The sequence below is a fragment of the Pseudoliparis swirei genome, chromosome 3, assembly GCF_029220125.1.
Source record: "Pseudoliparis swirei isolate HS2019 ecotype Mariana Trench chromosome 3, NWPU_hadal_v1, whole genome shotgun sequence".
NCBI classification, from domain to species: Eukaryota; Metazoa; Chordata; class Actinopteri; order Perciformes; family Liparidae; genus Pseudoliparis; species Pseudoliparis swirei.
In genome coordinates this window covers 3,611,484-3,625,882 of record NC_079390.1, presented here as the reverse complement: position 1 = coordinate 3,625,882, position 14,399 = coordinate 3,611,484, and the positions used below count along the sequence as shown (strand labels likewise).

Below are 14,399 nucleotides of genomic sequence, written 5' to 3'. Positions count from 1 at the left end.
CCACAGTCTTATCCTTGAAAAAAAAACTAAAACATCCCTTTTAATGTTACTCGTCAAATCAGAAATAATTGGAGAGGCATTGAAATGAGAGTTAAAGGTGTTGAGTCACCACATCCAGTCTGTCTGTGTATGTACACTTTATTCAAGATGCTCTCAAGTGCATCCGATTGTTGACTCTGTTACATCAGTGTTACGAATGACTCAGTTGTTCTCAGCACATGACTCACTCTCTCAGGTTTAACTTCCTCCCAACAAGTGAGGAATTTCCCAGCAGCACTGATGAGGTAATGGACTGTAGACGTGTCCGTGGATGAGACCGAATGAACTAAACTCTGGACCTTCTCCATGTCATATTGATGACTTCAGACCGACTTGTCCGCTTGAGAGAAAACATTCCACCCAGTGACTCATAACTGAAACATGATCCGCTTCAGTGGGCAGAAGAAGGGATGAAAAACCAAACTATTCAAAGACACCAGTGTGTGTTTAAAAAATGTTTGGAAGAACAAAACAAGCCAACTCCACTGGTTATCAAACAAGAAATAGCTCTTTTAAGTTGTTTTATTGGTAACAATTAAAAAAAAATCATATTAGAGACATTTATATTGGTTGCATTTATATTTCTTGCATTACAATTAGATTAAAAAAATGCAACCCATATTAAGAGTGGAGGATAATGTTAGTTTTTATCTTTTTAAAGTGACACCCTTGTGTTAAAAACAGTTTGGGTTTATAAATGTAATTATTATGTGTAACGTGAATTTTCTCTATCAAGTATGCAAATAATTGTAAAAACATCTTTTATGTAGTTTGTGTTGTTAAACTGCACACCTTTAGAAATATTACAACACTATAACACACATTAACTGTGTCAAACTGATCCGTCGTACTTGATTGAAAATGTGAAACATATTCCATTTTATTTACAGGTACTTTGTATATTTATAATACAAATAAAGAAAGTGTACAATTTCTTGCAGATTATGCTTTGAAAACAATGTACAGTGCATTTCTGAGAAATATTGAAATACTACCAGCATAACCAGGAAACTAATGTCAATACAAGGAAGTAATTCGTTATTGAAATGCTAAATAGTTCATATAGTTCACACCCTGTGTGCAAACCCCCCTCCCAACAGTCACACTCTCCTTCACAGCACTGCATTGCTCCATGTGAGGCAGGAAGCGGGTCTGGCATCGGTCCCGCAGTGTGATCCACCACCTCCGGTCCCGCAGTGTGATCCACCACCTCCGGTCCCGCAGTGTGATCCACCACCTCCGGTCCCGCAGTGTGATCCATCACCTCCGGTCCCGCAGTGTGATCCACCACCTCCGGTCCCGCAGTGTGATCCACCACCTCCGGTCCCGCAGTGTGATCCATCACCTCCGGTCCCGCAGTGTGATCCACCACCTCCGGTCCCGCAGTGTGATCCATCACCTCCGGTCCCGCTGCCTGCTCCGGTCTCCCTGTCTGCGGTCCTCCCGCTCTCTGTCCCGGTCCCGGTCATCTCGCCTCCCTCTGCTGCCCCAGTCTGCCTCTCTGTGTCGGTCCCGGTCCTCCCGGTCCCTCGTCCCTGGCCGATCCCACTCCCTCCCTCCGCCTCCGCCCCGGTCCGGCATCGGACCCAGCCCGAGGTTAATGGGCTTCCGGAACGGCCTGTCCCTGCCGCCGAACCGCAGCTGCCCGGACTCTTTCTTCCCTCCCTGCCCGCCGCCGAGCCGCCGGGGGAGCCAGCCTTGAAGGGCCCTCTGTTGTTCGAAGTCCACGACCACTTCGTGCTGGTCGACCAGCAGCTTGTTGGCGTCGCGGCGGGCCCGGAGCACGGAGCGCTCCTCCTTGTACTCGACGAAGGCGTACCCTTTGGAGAAGCCCGTGACGATGTCCCGGACCAGCCGGAGCCTCTGGACGTCTCCGTACTTGGAGAACACTTGGTGCAGCTTCTCTTCCGTCGTCAGGGGGTTCAGTCGAAACACGAACAGGGTGAGATGCGGGTCTCCAACGACGCCTTTGTTGGGTTTATAGCGGGCGCCCATCGCCCTCCACACGGCCCGGTCGTGGGGCTCCACGTCCGTGCCGTCGATGCTGCCAGCTTTCAGCGGGTCGTACACCTTCGCGATCGGACTCCAGTCCGCCATTGTTCTTCCCAGCGAAGTCACGAAGGGCGCCTTCTTCGGTAGTTTCAGCGGCAGTTTCCAGGCTAGTTCACTCCATTAATAACAAGATACAGACGACCATGGATCCTGTTTACTCCTTCGAATTTACCACCGCAGAAATGATCCTGTCGTGTGCATCGGTAAATCCTTCCGTAGTGCAACGAGTCATGTTTTAAAGGTTCCGCTTACTCGAGTAGGATCGAGTTACTTTTTTTTCTCGATAGAGAACCGCCATTTCCACATGTATTATTATTGTGGGTAAATAAACATAAATGTCCATTTATTTAGAATTCATGTTAATACGTATGCGAATACATTTTAAACCGTGCCCCGATTTTCAGTGCCGTATATCGGTCGGTCAAACGTATACTACTTTGTGAAAGCACACACACGTTTCACTATATTACATCTTATAGAAGTAGATATTTAAAAGGCTGCACTATGAATACAAATAGTTGGATTATTTTAAGTGCAATTTCACTCAACTGTCCCAACTCAAGGTTTGGTCATTGAGATGTATCTTCTGAGATATGAGGTCAGCAGGATTTCACCAATATTATTTTATATTGGCAATTAATGAGTAAATACAAATAATTAAAATGAGAAAATCGTGGATTTAATAATATATTATCCACTTGTACATGCTCTAAACACAACACAAATAATAAAGAAAAGATTAGAGAAGGAAAAGAAGAGAACATGCAATTTTCAAGCCGAGGTTTAAAAAAATAGGTTTGTTTTTGTGAGTTAATTTATGACATTGAAAACGTAGTTTGACAAAACAATCTTTACCATGCAAAATAATGTTTAAATATAATCAGGGTTAAATACTTCAGTACTGCATAAAATACATCTTAGTAATATGAAATGACTGAATATTAGCTATATTCATATAGTTTCCAAATTTCATTGCAGTATGTGAACATTTGGGACAAAGGCACTGTTCTTTACGGAAAAATTATTTAATAAAAACAGTGAAAAACAATTGTTTAGGCTCCACCGTGACTCAGTTATTACAAAATAATAAAGATGATGTTTCTTCGCTGCTATGTACAATTATGGTGAATCACTTTGCTGTCGCCTGAAGTCCACTGTACAGTATCAAACAAGCTTTGAAAAAGGAAAACAATAGTTCTGTCCATTTCAAAATATCAGTTTTGTTGAGTTGATGCGTCGAATCTGCAGTTGCTTTCCCAGCATTGATTAGATTTTCAAATTCTATGGATGAGCCTTTTCCGCTCTACAGCTTCCATTACATGTCCTCCACGCTCCATTTATACGCCTCCTCCTGGACGGCCTTTTTATCTGCCATTCGAGAGTAGCGTTTCTTTTCAAAACCAGTTGACCTGTGACACACACACAAATAAAATTATAGTTATTTCTGCAATCACACCCTCAACTTCACCTCCAATAAAATCTCCCCACTATGTTCAATTCAATGTAGAGGCCAAATTGTCAACATAATTATTGTCCACATACTGGGGAAACTGTATTAGTTGGAAGACAATAGTATAAACTACACATGTTTAGTCCCTCTTTCTCAGATTCTCACAGTACCTGTCAACTCCATCCCAGCGATAGCCCGGTAGAATATTGAAGCGGTTTGGAGGGGGGGGAGGGCCTTTATATCGAGGTTTGACTGCAAAACAAGTGAAAGATGATTTACAGTATGGTAATAACCACATGTGGTAATAACCATTTTGCATGTCAGCTCAGGAAAAAGGGAAGACATATATCACCTTGTGACTTATTGCGTTCCTTTTTGCGTCTGATCAGCGCAGCCATCGGATCGCCGTCCCTTTGTTGCTCTCTCAACATGCGGTCAAGATCCTCATCATTGCGGTGCCGTGCCAGAGGCTTCTGGGCTTCATGAACCGCATCCTCAAGTTTCTGCTGATGCATCTCGCCCTGTGCCACTCTATAAACAAACGTTGACTTTAAAATCGTGGAAACAAATCAGCAGACAAACCATTTCAAATCTGTATGTGATCCCAAACACACTCCCACACTCCAAACTGTTTAAACGCTTACCCTCTACCCCACTGAGCATATTTCTCAGCCTTTGCTGCTTTTTCACCATCTTTTCTCTTCTTTTCTTCCCTCTCAGTTTCCAAATCTCTCTTTTTACCAGTCTTGTCTCGGAACACCGTCTGGGCATTGCGGGATTCATCTAGCAATAGCAGGAAAATAGGTATAACATGTCACTAAAATGAGGACTGCATCATTCAACTTAAAAGAACAAAACACAACTATGGCCATAGAGATTTGCAGGAGGCACGGATCATATTTATAATATCAAATAGAAGTCCTGTGAGCTCTGAAGTCAACATCTGTGAGGGAAAGGGATCTGAAAAAAGGGAAAGCCAACCTTCCAGTGGCTTGTTGTTCTTTTCTCTGCGACGGTTCTCCTCCTGTTCATTCCTTAAAACATCTGCAGAAACCAGACCGGCCTTCCCACCAGAAAGCATCCTCGGGCCCTGAGAAGAAAACAGGAAGAACGGCGTGGGTCTAGTCAAATGGACATTGCATGAACACAGCACTTTCAGGGGAAAAAAGATTGAACATCACGCTTTGAAATGTCTCTTTGCTCACCTGTGACTGGCCGGGCCTACGCGGTGGCGACAGATCTTCATCAGAGTTCTTTCCACTTCGTGGCCGCCTCCTTGGAGGAGACTGGTCGGAGTCTGAAGCTCCTCCCTTTTGGGTCTTTTTCCGTGGAGGAGACTGGTCAAGGTCTGAATCGTGCCGGTTCTGAGTCCTCTTTGCCAGCGGTGACCGTTGAGAATTAGGTGAACGACTTTTATTGGGCTTTCTTCTGGCAGGGGATGAATCTGATGAAGAAATAATGAATGGTTTCGTGAAGAGTTTATATAATAAACTTTAAAATAAGAATAGTTGGAATGTGAGGGGATGACAGTCAAAATTACTTTTGTAAAACAGTCAAAATTAAAAGGACGTTTCAGCTATCAATCAATCAAATGTGAAAAACTAAAAAACTTAATAGTTATCTTTCCAATATAGTTACATAAACAAATATGGTAATAACTGCATAACGATGTTGGAAGGTCCTCTAGCGGTTGTGTTCTTATTACCTTTCTCCTCTTTACTTTTCCCTGACTGTCGCCTCTGAGGCGACAAGTTTGGAGAGTCATGACGACCTCTGCCAGAGGGGGATGCGTCTGGAGAGTCATGGCGACCTCTACGAGGTGGGGATGCGTCTGGAGAGTCATGGCGACTCCCGCTCGATTCCACAGGCTCTGGAAGGTCGCTGCCTTCCACATCTTCAATTTCATCAGCTATTGGGAGCAGAGACTCAAAGTTAATAAGCTTGCTCAGACAAAAAGAAAATATCTCCTTTCGTACATTCACAAATAGCCATTACCTCCGATTACTTTCCACCTGTCGCTGGTTCTGAAGGCTTCCAGCTGCTTCACGTCGTCGGGTCGATCGTCAACCACCTCAGTAATCTAAGCAGACAAACACGAGTGATGACATTTGAGGAAGGGTTTGCCGAGTATTTAAAAAAAACATGATAGATGTTGCCATGCATGGTAGCCATCGGCTTGTATCGGTGCATTACAGTTCGTGTTGCAAATGAATGAGCAAGTCTGATTTTAGCATTAATGTGATCAATGAGATACCTCGATATTCCAGAATTGTATATAATAAACCATTTGAAGAAATCATTTTCACCATTTTATTAACACACTCCAATCTCATGACATACCGTTACTTGGCTTTTATCAAATAGATGGAATAGTTAAATTAAACTTTTATAGTTTCACTTAAACCATCAAAACATTGCTTTTATTTTACAACAAATACATGGAACGTTGTACAATGAGAGTATTGCATAAGGTGTAACAGGAACAAAGACTAACGAACTGATTAACTAAGTTACTTCATGTACATGGGCACTGGCTAGCCAGCTAACGTCAGATAACGTTTGAATTCTCACCACTGGAGCTTCCTCTTCGTCCTCTTCATTTTCCTCTATGACCATCTGTTTCCAGCCTATGTCATCGTCTACTATTATGAGTCTTGAACAAGAGAAGTAAAAGCGATAAGTTCATGCACTTTTCATTCAAAAACAAGAAGCACAAGGCAGCGCGGAGCTAAAGCAGCTACCTCAGCTAGCTTCACGGCTAAAACACACACAACCAGCTGGATCACAACGTTCCCGTCGACTCACCCTTTCTCGTGCATTTTACGCAGTTTCTTTTTAAGTTTCCCCTTCGCTTTCTTGCCATCTTTGTCAGCGGATAAATAACGTTTTAAGTACTCAGCTTTAGATAGTTCTGATGCTTTACTGCTAGTTGAAGCGGCCATCGTTATGTTGTCGGAAACGACGGCTAGCACCGAGGGTCAAAAAGGACAATTGCACATTTTTGCGAAATGCCCATAATATAACTTTAACCCAGGGGTGTCCAAACTGTGCTCACAGAGGGCCACAAACTGAACAATTTACGAAAGTTGAATCATTTTTGTCCATAATATTTTTTTTATTGTCACTGTTTCTGAAAATAGTGTTTAATGCATTCACTAATAACCTGTTTATAGATTTTTGGACATAAAATATGTATAACATTTTCATGTCATGTAAATGAGAATGTTTGTCACATAATACTTTTAAATTACTCTGAAGAGGTTCTGCTATATGGTGACTATTTCCCGCAAGCCTTTATTTTGTACGTTTTTTAAGGTATTTTTTATTGAGAAGCTCTTCCGGCGAGACCGGAAGTAGATGTACATCTCATAACATGACTTCGCAAAAAGTACGTTACTTGACGGTGTACTGAAGGAAAAGGTGTTCATGAGTATTTTCTCTGAAGTGCATAAGTTACTCTATGAACTGCTAAGCACCTAGCTGGAAACGGAACAAGGTACTTTGTGTTTTATTTGGGCTTTGACATCATATTTAGTGACTATATTTTTGTATTAACTTGTAAAATGAATTGTAATAAGATGCTAATACTATAATATAGCTGTGTTTTCCCTTTAAGAAAGATACAATGTTGTGATTAATGTTGTGATTAATGTCCTCATGTATATCTGAATGTCATCTAATTAATGTTTACACTCGTAAGAGCTCATTTCTGTTTTATTTGTTCCATATAGCTCTTACGGTGATTTCTGGAAATTAAATGGAAAAGGAAAAACTCTTAAATTTATGTTTATCAATCAGGCTCATGGTTGAACATGAATAAAAGCTATTCTGGAAACACCAGTAGGCTCCACTATTATCCGGCTGTGGCCCGCTTCAATACTGACTTCCTCGTGCCAGTAGGTGGTGCTATGACGGAGTGAAAATAGGCTCGTTGAAACCTTGAATGTTTTGATTTTATCTCTGACTACAATTTTAGATGAAAGGCCATAAACATGTTTTTTTAAACATACGACATATGTGTGTATGTGCTCTAGTGTTTGTAACACCAGACTGTCAAAGTAAATACAGGCCCCTAAACCAACCGTGTAAACTAAGTGGTTTGCGATCATCAAGCTGTTGTACCTCCACTGTACTTTGTCAACACTGTCCCAAAGTTAACAAACTTTATGAGAGTCGTGGCTTGAAGAATTCTTCATGCCAATATTAACTATAATGAAAAAAATATTTTTTTACAAAATTCAAAATGGCAGAAAATCTAAGTAGGCGCATTTGATGGCCACCATTAACTTATTTGTAGAGCAGGTCCAGGTGAACCTGTATATCAAGTTTCAAGTCAATCGGTCATTGTTGAAAAAAAGTATTAGCTTTCTAACTCAAGGGGGCGCTAGAGAAAGATTTCTATATACACAAATGCGAGACCCTGAAAATATCGGGATTTTCGCCAGTTCTTATATGCATGTCAAATTTAACAACGTTTGGAATATGATAAAGGCCTCAAAAGGGCAACATTCCTTAGAGAAAATAATAATTCCTTGAAATACAATTCAATTCAATTCAATTCAGTTTATTTGTATAGCCCAATTTCACAAATTACAAATTTGTCTCGGAGTGCTTTACAATCTGTACACATAGACATCCCTGCCCCAAAACCTCACATCGGACCAGGAAAAACTCCCAAATAACCCTTCAGGGGAAAAAGGAAGAAACCTGGAGAGAGCAACAGAGGAGGATCCCTCTCCAGGATGGACAGGTGCAATAGATGTAATGTGTACAGAAGGACAGATTTAGAGTTAAAATACATTCAATGAATATGACAGAGTGTATGAATAGTTCATAGTAGGCATATTCCACGATGGAGACCTCCACGATCCATCAGGCAGATGGCGGTGGGGAGGAGGCGGAGTCTCAACAGGACAGTGGCGAGTCATGAGCAGGGAATTCCACGACCCAGACGATCCATCAGGCAGATAGATTGCTGCTGCCATAGGGTCCGATGACCCCATGAGACGAAAGTCAAAAGGACTTCCGGGAGAAAGCAGAGTTAGTAACGGTGATTGAGAGATGAAAATTCATCCTTAAGGAGAGAAAAAACAGATACTAGTTGCATCCTAAAACGTCCCCCGCAGCTATAAGCCTATAGCAGCATATCAAGGGCTGACCAGGGCAAACCTGATTCAGCCCTAACTATAAGCTCTGTCAAAGAGGAAGGTCTTAAGTCTACTCTAAACGAGGTGACTGTGTCTGCCTCCGGACTGAAATTGAAGCTGGTTCCATAAAGAGGAGCTTGATAACATTCTACTTTTTAAGACTCTAGGAACTACAAGTAGTCCCGCATTTAGTGATAGCTCTCTCTAGTGCAAATATATGGACAAGCTCCTTAAGATATGATGGAGCATCACCAATCAAGGCTTTGTAGGTTAAGAGAAGAATTTTAAAAGTGATTCTTGATTTTACTGGAATCACAATAGGTTCCTCTTCGACGAAGTCGTAGCTAGGACCCTAATAATACGGATAGATGAAATCAAGCATTCTGATTGGTTGAGAGTCAGTCACAGGGTGTACTTTATTGAGCCATAATGTCCTGTACTCCTGTTTACATTTATCTGAGCGTTCCAAAACAACAATAACGGGAGATATTGTGCGACCGTTAGTTGTCATTTCAAGCTTGACAATCACCAAACATGTTTTGTGTGAACTTTGATATTTTGCGTAGGCATTTTAGAAGGCGGCGTGCACAAAACATCGACACCAATCACTGCCTGCGCAACACATTTGAATGTATTTCAGTCCTCTTGGGAGGAAAACAAAAGAAAGAGAGACACCGTCGCAAGCTGTTGAACACGCGGGTGTTTGTGATTGATGTCAAAAGATGCGTGGTTAGATATGAGCAGGTCAGCACAAGCTTGCATGTCGTTTTTCTTCTAGCTGTGTGTTTGATAGACGAAGAGCAGAAGACAAACGATCCAGGACCAGGAGCTCTTCAGGAACACAGCGGAGCACACGGGGAGCTTCTCTGCAGAGGAAGAGAAAGTGGGGAGCAAAAAAAAAAACAGTTGTCAAAATACTATTTTTCAACGTGTCTTCCGCTCACTTCTTCTCCTTCCCGCTGCCTCAGATCCACACACAGAAAAATAAAGGTTCTTAAATGGTTCTTTAAAAGCTTTTGTGGTTCTGCGAAGAACCGTCACCTAATGAAGAACCATTATTTCATTTGAGACACCTTTAAAGGGTATTTAAAGAACTCTTTAAGGAAATGGTTCTTTAAAGAACCCTGGTTTGAAAGGTTCTTTGTGGAACCAGACATGGTGCCTTGAAGAACCATGTTTTGAAGGTTCTTTGAGACACTTTTATAGGTTATTTGAAGAACTTTAAGGAAATGGTTCTTTAAAGAACCCTGGTTTGAAAGGTTCTTTGTGGAACCAGAAATGGTGTCTTAAAGAACCATGATTTGATGGTTCTTTGAAATACCTTTTATAGGTTCTTTGATGAAGAACGGGTTCTTTAAAGAACCCTGGTTTGAAATGTTATTTTTGGAACCAGACATGGTGCCTTGAAGAACCATGTTTTGAAGGTTCTTTGAGACACCTTTATAGGTTACTTGAAGAACTTTTTAAGGAAATGGTTCTTTAAAGAACCCTGGTTTGAAAAGTTCTTTGAGGAACCCGAAATGGTGTCTTAAAGAACCATGATTTGATGGTTCTTTGAAATACCTTTTATAGGTTCTTTGATGAAGAACGGGTTCTTTAAAGAACCCTGGTTTGAAATGTTATTTTTGGAACCAGACATGGTGCCTTGAAGAACCATGTTTTGAAGGTTCTTTGAGACACCTTTATAGGTTATTTGAAGAACTGTTTAAGGAATTGGTTCTTTAAAGAACCCTGGTTGGAAAGGTTCTTTGTGGAACCAGAAATGGTGTCTTAAAGAACCATGATTTGATGGTTCTTTGAAATACCTTTTATAGGTTCTTTGATGAAGAACGGGTTCTTTAAAGAACCCTGGTTTGAAATGTTATTTTTGGAACCAGACATGGTGCCTTGAAGAACCATGTTTTGAAGGTTCTTTGAGACACCTTTATAGGTTATTTGAAGAACTGTTTAAGGAAATGGTTCTTTAAAGAACCCTGGTTGGAAAGGTTCTTTGTGGAACCAGAAATGGTGTCTTAAAGAACCATGATTTGATGGTTCTTTGAAATACCTTTTATAGGTTATTTGATGAAGAAAGGGTTCTTTAAAGAACCCTGGTTTGAAATGTTATTTTTGGAACCAGACATGGTGCCTTGAAGAACCATGTTTTGAAGGTTCTTTGAGACACCTTTATAGGTTACTTGAAGAACTTTTTAAGGAAATGGTTCTTTAAAGAACCCTGGTTTGAAAAGTTCTTTGAGGAACCCGAAATGGTGTCTTAAAGAACCATGTTTGAAGGTTCTTTGAGACAACTTTATAGGTTATTTGAAGAACTGATTAAGGAAATACTTCTTTAAAGAACCCTGGTTTGAAGGTTCTTTGTGCACCATAAATGGTTCTTGTCGGGGGAAAAATGTGTTTTAGAAGTTCTCTCTCTCCTGGAATGTGTTCACAGTTGTCTCTCTCAAATGTTCATGGGGGGGTAATCTAATCCTGTGGGGTCATGGGAAAAGGTCACAACCCAGTGTCTTGAGGTAATGACCAAAAAGGAAAAGTCACTGAAACGGTCACTCGGTAGAGCAGGGGGCAGACGAAACGAAGCCTTCGGGTGTCTCAAGTTCCTCTGATAGGAAACAGATGGACTTTGGAATGTGGATTGTCTCTGAGATGTATAAAGGTTGCAGTCTTGCACTGAGAAGGCAGCAGTTATTTCTGACAGCCTTGAGAGGAGGCTCAGGGATCCTGCTCCATTCAGCTGAATGCTTTCATGACTCGTTTGTATTGAGCGTTTGGTTGATAACTTGTTACTATAATAAAGTGTTATGGGTCAACCATGCTTAAACTACTTTTGATTTCTCACAAGGTAAAGGAACACTTATTCCCACCACAGTTCTTCTATGGCATCATTCACAAGAACCAATGTCGGTTCCAGATGGCACCTTCATTTTTCCTTTGTGCACCTACCTCTCTCCCAATTGACCTGAGAACCCTCCCCCGATATCTTGCACATGTAGGTGGTGTTGTGCGGCAGTGTCTCCGTGAAGCCGCTCAGCGTCATCCTGTAGCCGGAGGGCTCCAGCTCCTCCACGTAGCTTCTGTCTTTGAACTTGACCTCCGCCGCCGAGCCGGACACGTTGGTGTGAATGAGAAACTCTTTGGTCCCGGAGGACCAGGAGAACTCGTAGCTGTTGATCTTATTGGGCTTGGACGCGATCAGACAGTCGACTCTCAGGTCGTTGTCGTTTTCAACGCACACGGATATCAGATCGCACTCGGCTGGCGGCGTCAGCAGCACTGAAGAGCACATGGGAAACACGGAGGGATGAGAGTGTTGACCTTCCTCTTACCTTTGGGGTCAATTTGACCCCAGGCTGAAATATAAACATTTTATAGACCTATTGTTTAGGTGTTGGTTGTTTTGGATGATATTGAGGTCACTATAACTATAACATGCAGTTTTTAAAATCTTCAAAGAGGTTTTAGGCCCTAACATAACCAGCAAACCACTGATAGGTCACACATGACGCGGGGGAGGGGCAAGCATGTACAAGTTTACACGGCAGCCTTCTACACACTTTTTTATTTATCCCTCTTGTTACCTTCACATTTACTAACATATTTTACCCTCGGGGTCAATTTGACCCCAGCAATTAAAACCTCCAGAAAATTATTAGAATTAATATTGTTTCCCAAGTTTAAGTGTGAGGTACTTTATGTTTGTTTGTTGACTACCTAAATAGCCCTTTAAATATATAAAAAAGTTGATATTTCTTATATGTTTGACACAGTGAAAAACAGCCTGGGGTCAAATTGACCCCAAAGAACACCGATGTTAAACATTGAATGGGGTCAAATTGACCCGAAAGGTAACAGGAGGGTTAAGGTCTATTTAGGTATTAACAAACACACATTACGTGCCTGACACTTAAACACGGGAACTAATTGGAATTAGAATAATTTTCTGCAGGTTTAAATAGCTGGAGTCCAATTGACCTCGAGGGTAAAAGATGTTAGAACATTTGAAGGTAACAGGAGGGTTAAGAGATATAATATGATCATAAGCCCTTTTTCCACATGAGTTGAAGTCTCAGCACCGCAGAGAAAGAAAAAAAATTCTCACCTCCCAGCACTCCAAACACAAACAGAGACTTGAGCATGATGGACGAGCTTTGAAAGAAAAGAGAGAAAAATACAATTAGAAAGATAAATTATGAGAAACAACATGCCAAGTCATCCAGCGGCTCTCCAGGTCCGTCTGGTTGAGGTCATGATGTGATTTACTGTGATGCCACGTACGTAAACAAAGGAGGACAAAAGATACTCATGGAAACTAATACAGGAATACAAAATATTTAGATCCGGCAAAAATTGATTTGGAGCTGACGCTGTTCAGACGATCTGATCCAAACGGCTTTTAAATGTCCTCTACACTCAAAGAAATGACTCATTGGATGAACTCAATTAAATTGTTGGCAGGTTTTCCATCCAATAATTATATGCTCACTCACTCAAATTTAGCACATCAGTGCAATACAATGTAATTAAGTTAGTCCAACTCATTTGTATCAAATACATCTCAAATAAAATAACGATATTCATTAAATTAAATTAATTTGTGTTTGTCCAACTCAAAATATAAACTAACTAACTAACTAAGAAAATATGCAACACACACAGAAGGAAAGCCCCAACTGGGAAATGAACCCACAGACCTTTGGCTTTGAGGCGACGGTGCTAGCCACTACACCACCGTAGAGCCCTGAAAGTGTCTTCACCTCATGTAAACAACTGATTTTCAGCTGGCGCATGCGCAAAGGGTAGTCCTCAATGAAACACATTTATTTTGAGTTGATATGCACACCATCTAACCTAAATAAATCTAATAAATGAAAGAATTCATACATTTTGTGTTCCACCCATTAAATATAAATATCTATTTTTGTAATTGATTTATTTATTTATTATAGTGAAGCAGCGAAATGTGTAGACATAGAAACACTCTCAGACAGCAGCTTGCTGTTACGTGCGCCTGCTGCCAGTCTGACTCCGCTGTTTTGGGTGAATGACGTCACGTGCGACCTGGAGGTGTTAACCACTTGTGTGCCAAATCTTTTTTGTTGTTGTTGTTGAAATTAACATTCGGGCTAAAAAAAAACATCGGCTTTGGCCGGAGTTTTTTAGCCTAGGGACGCCACTGGTAGTTGCCTCCAGAACTTGATCCGAGGCCACGTGACTGGGCAGGATCCAAAGTGAAAGAATGCACATCTGTTTTCACCATCTGGTTCTACTGTTTTCCTTTTCATTCTATTCACCTTTTGCCCTTTGACATGCCCTTGACACACCTCTGTATTTATCTGCACCCATAGTCTAATACTACATAACAATTACAGGTGAATGTTCAGTTATCGACTAATGTTTACACGTCACTGCACGTGGGTATCTTCTGTTATCGTGCCATCCGTACATACATGTTCTAGCATGTTCCTGTCTCCTTGATATGACCCTATCGTGCTCATATATCTATTCCCCTGAGCGTCAGCCGGACATCTGTGAGGCGTCTTACCTGGAGGATCGTAGCAGCCGCCGCCTGCGTGCTCTCGTCCGACTGAGAGGGATAACCGGCCGGTGGCTTTGCGCTGCGCAGCATCACTCTTCTTCTGAGACGAGGTGGGAGCGAAACAGAGAGGCGGAGGGGGGGAGTGGGAGGGATGAGGGTGGACCGGAGAGCGCTGATT

The 14,399-nt window shown here is 41.6% G+C and overlaps 2 protein-coding genes across 2 annotated transcripts; both read right to left on the bottom strand.

Moving 5' to 3' along the window:
• Positions 1 to 528: 528 nt before the first annotated feature.
• snrnp35 (small nuclear ribonucleoprotein 35 (U11/U12)) lies at positions 529 to 2,395 on the bottom strand. The gene has a single exon (XM_056439718.1). It carries the CDS (start codon positions 2,134 to 2,136, stop codon positions 1,435 to 1,437), a length of 702 nt encoding a protein of 233 aa, XP_056295693.1. The 5' UTR covers positions 2,137 to 2,395; the 3' UTR covers positions 529 to 1,434.
• A 353-nt stretch (positions 2,396 to 2,748) lies between these two features.
• bud13 (BUD13 homolog) lies at positions 2,749 to 8,196 on the bottom strand. The gene is made up of 10 exons (XM_056439705.1): positions 6,347 to 8,196; positions 6,113 to 6,194; positions 5,537 to 5,621; positions 5,247 to 5,450; positions 4,747 to 4,985; positions 4,523 to 4,631; positions 4,186 to 4,324; positions 3,894 to 4,072; positions 3,712 to 3,793; positions 2,749 to 3,500 (listed from the first exon to the last, which is right to left on the bottom strand). The coding sequence occupies exons 1-10, from the start codon at positions 6,481 to 6,483 to the stop codon at positions 3,407 to 3,409; spliced, it is 1,350 nt and encodes a 449-aa protein (XP_056295680.1). The 5' UTR covers positions 6,484 to 8,196; the 3' UTR covers positions 2,749 to 3,406.
• Between the last annotated feature and the right edge of the window lie 6,203 nt (positions 8,197 to 14,399).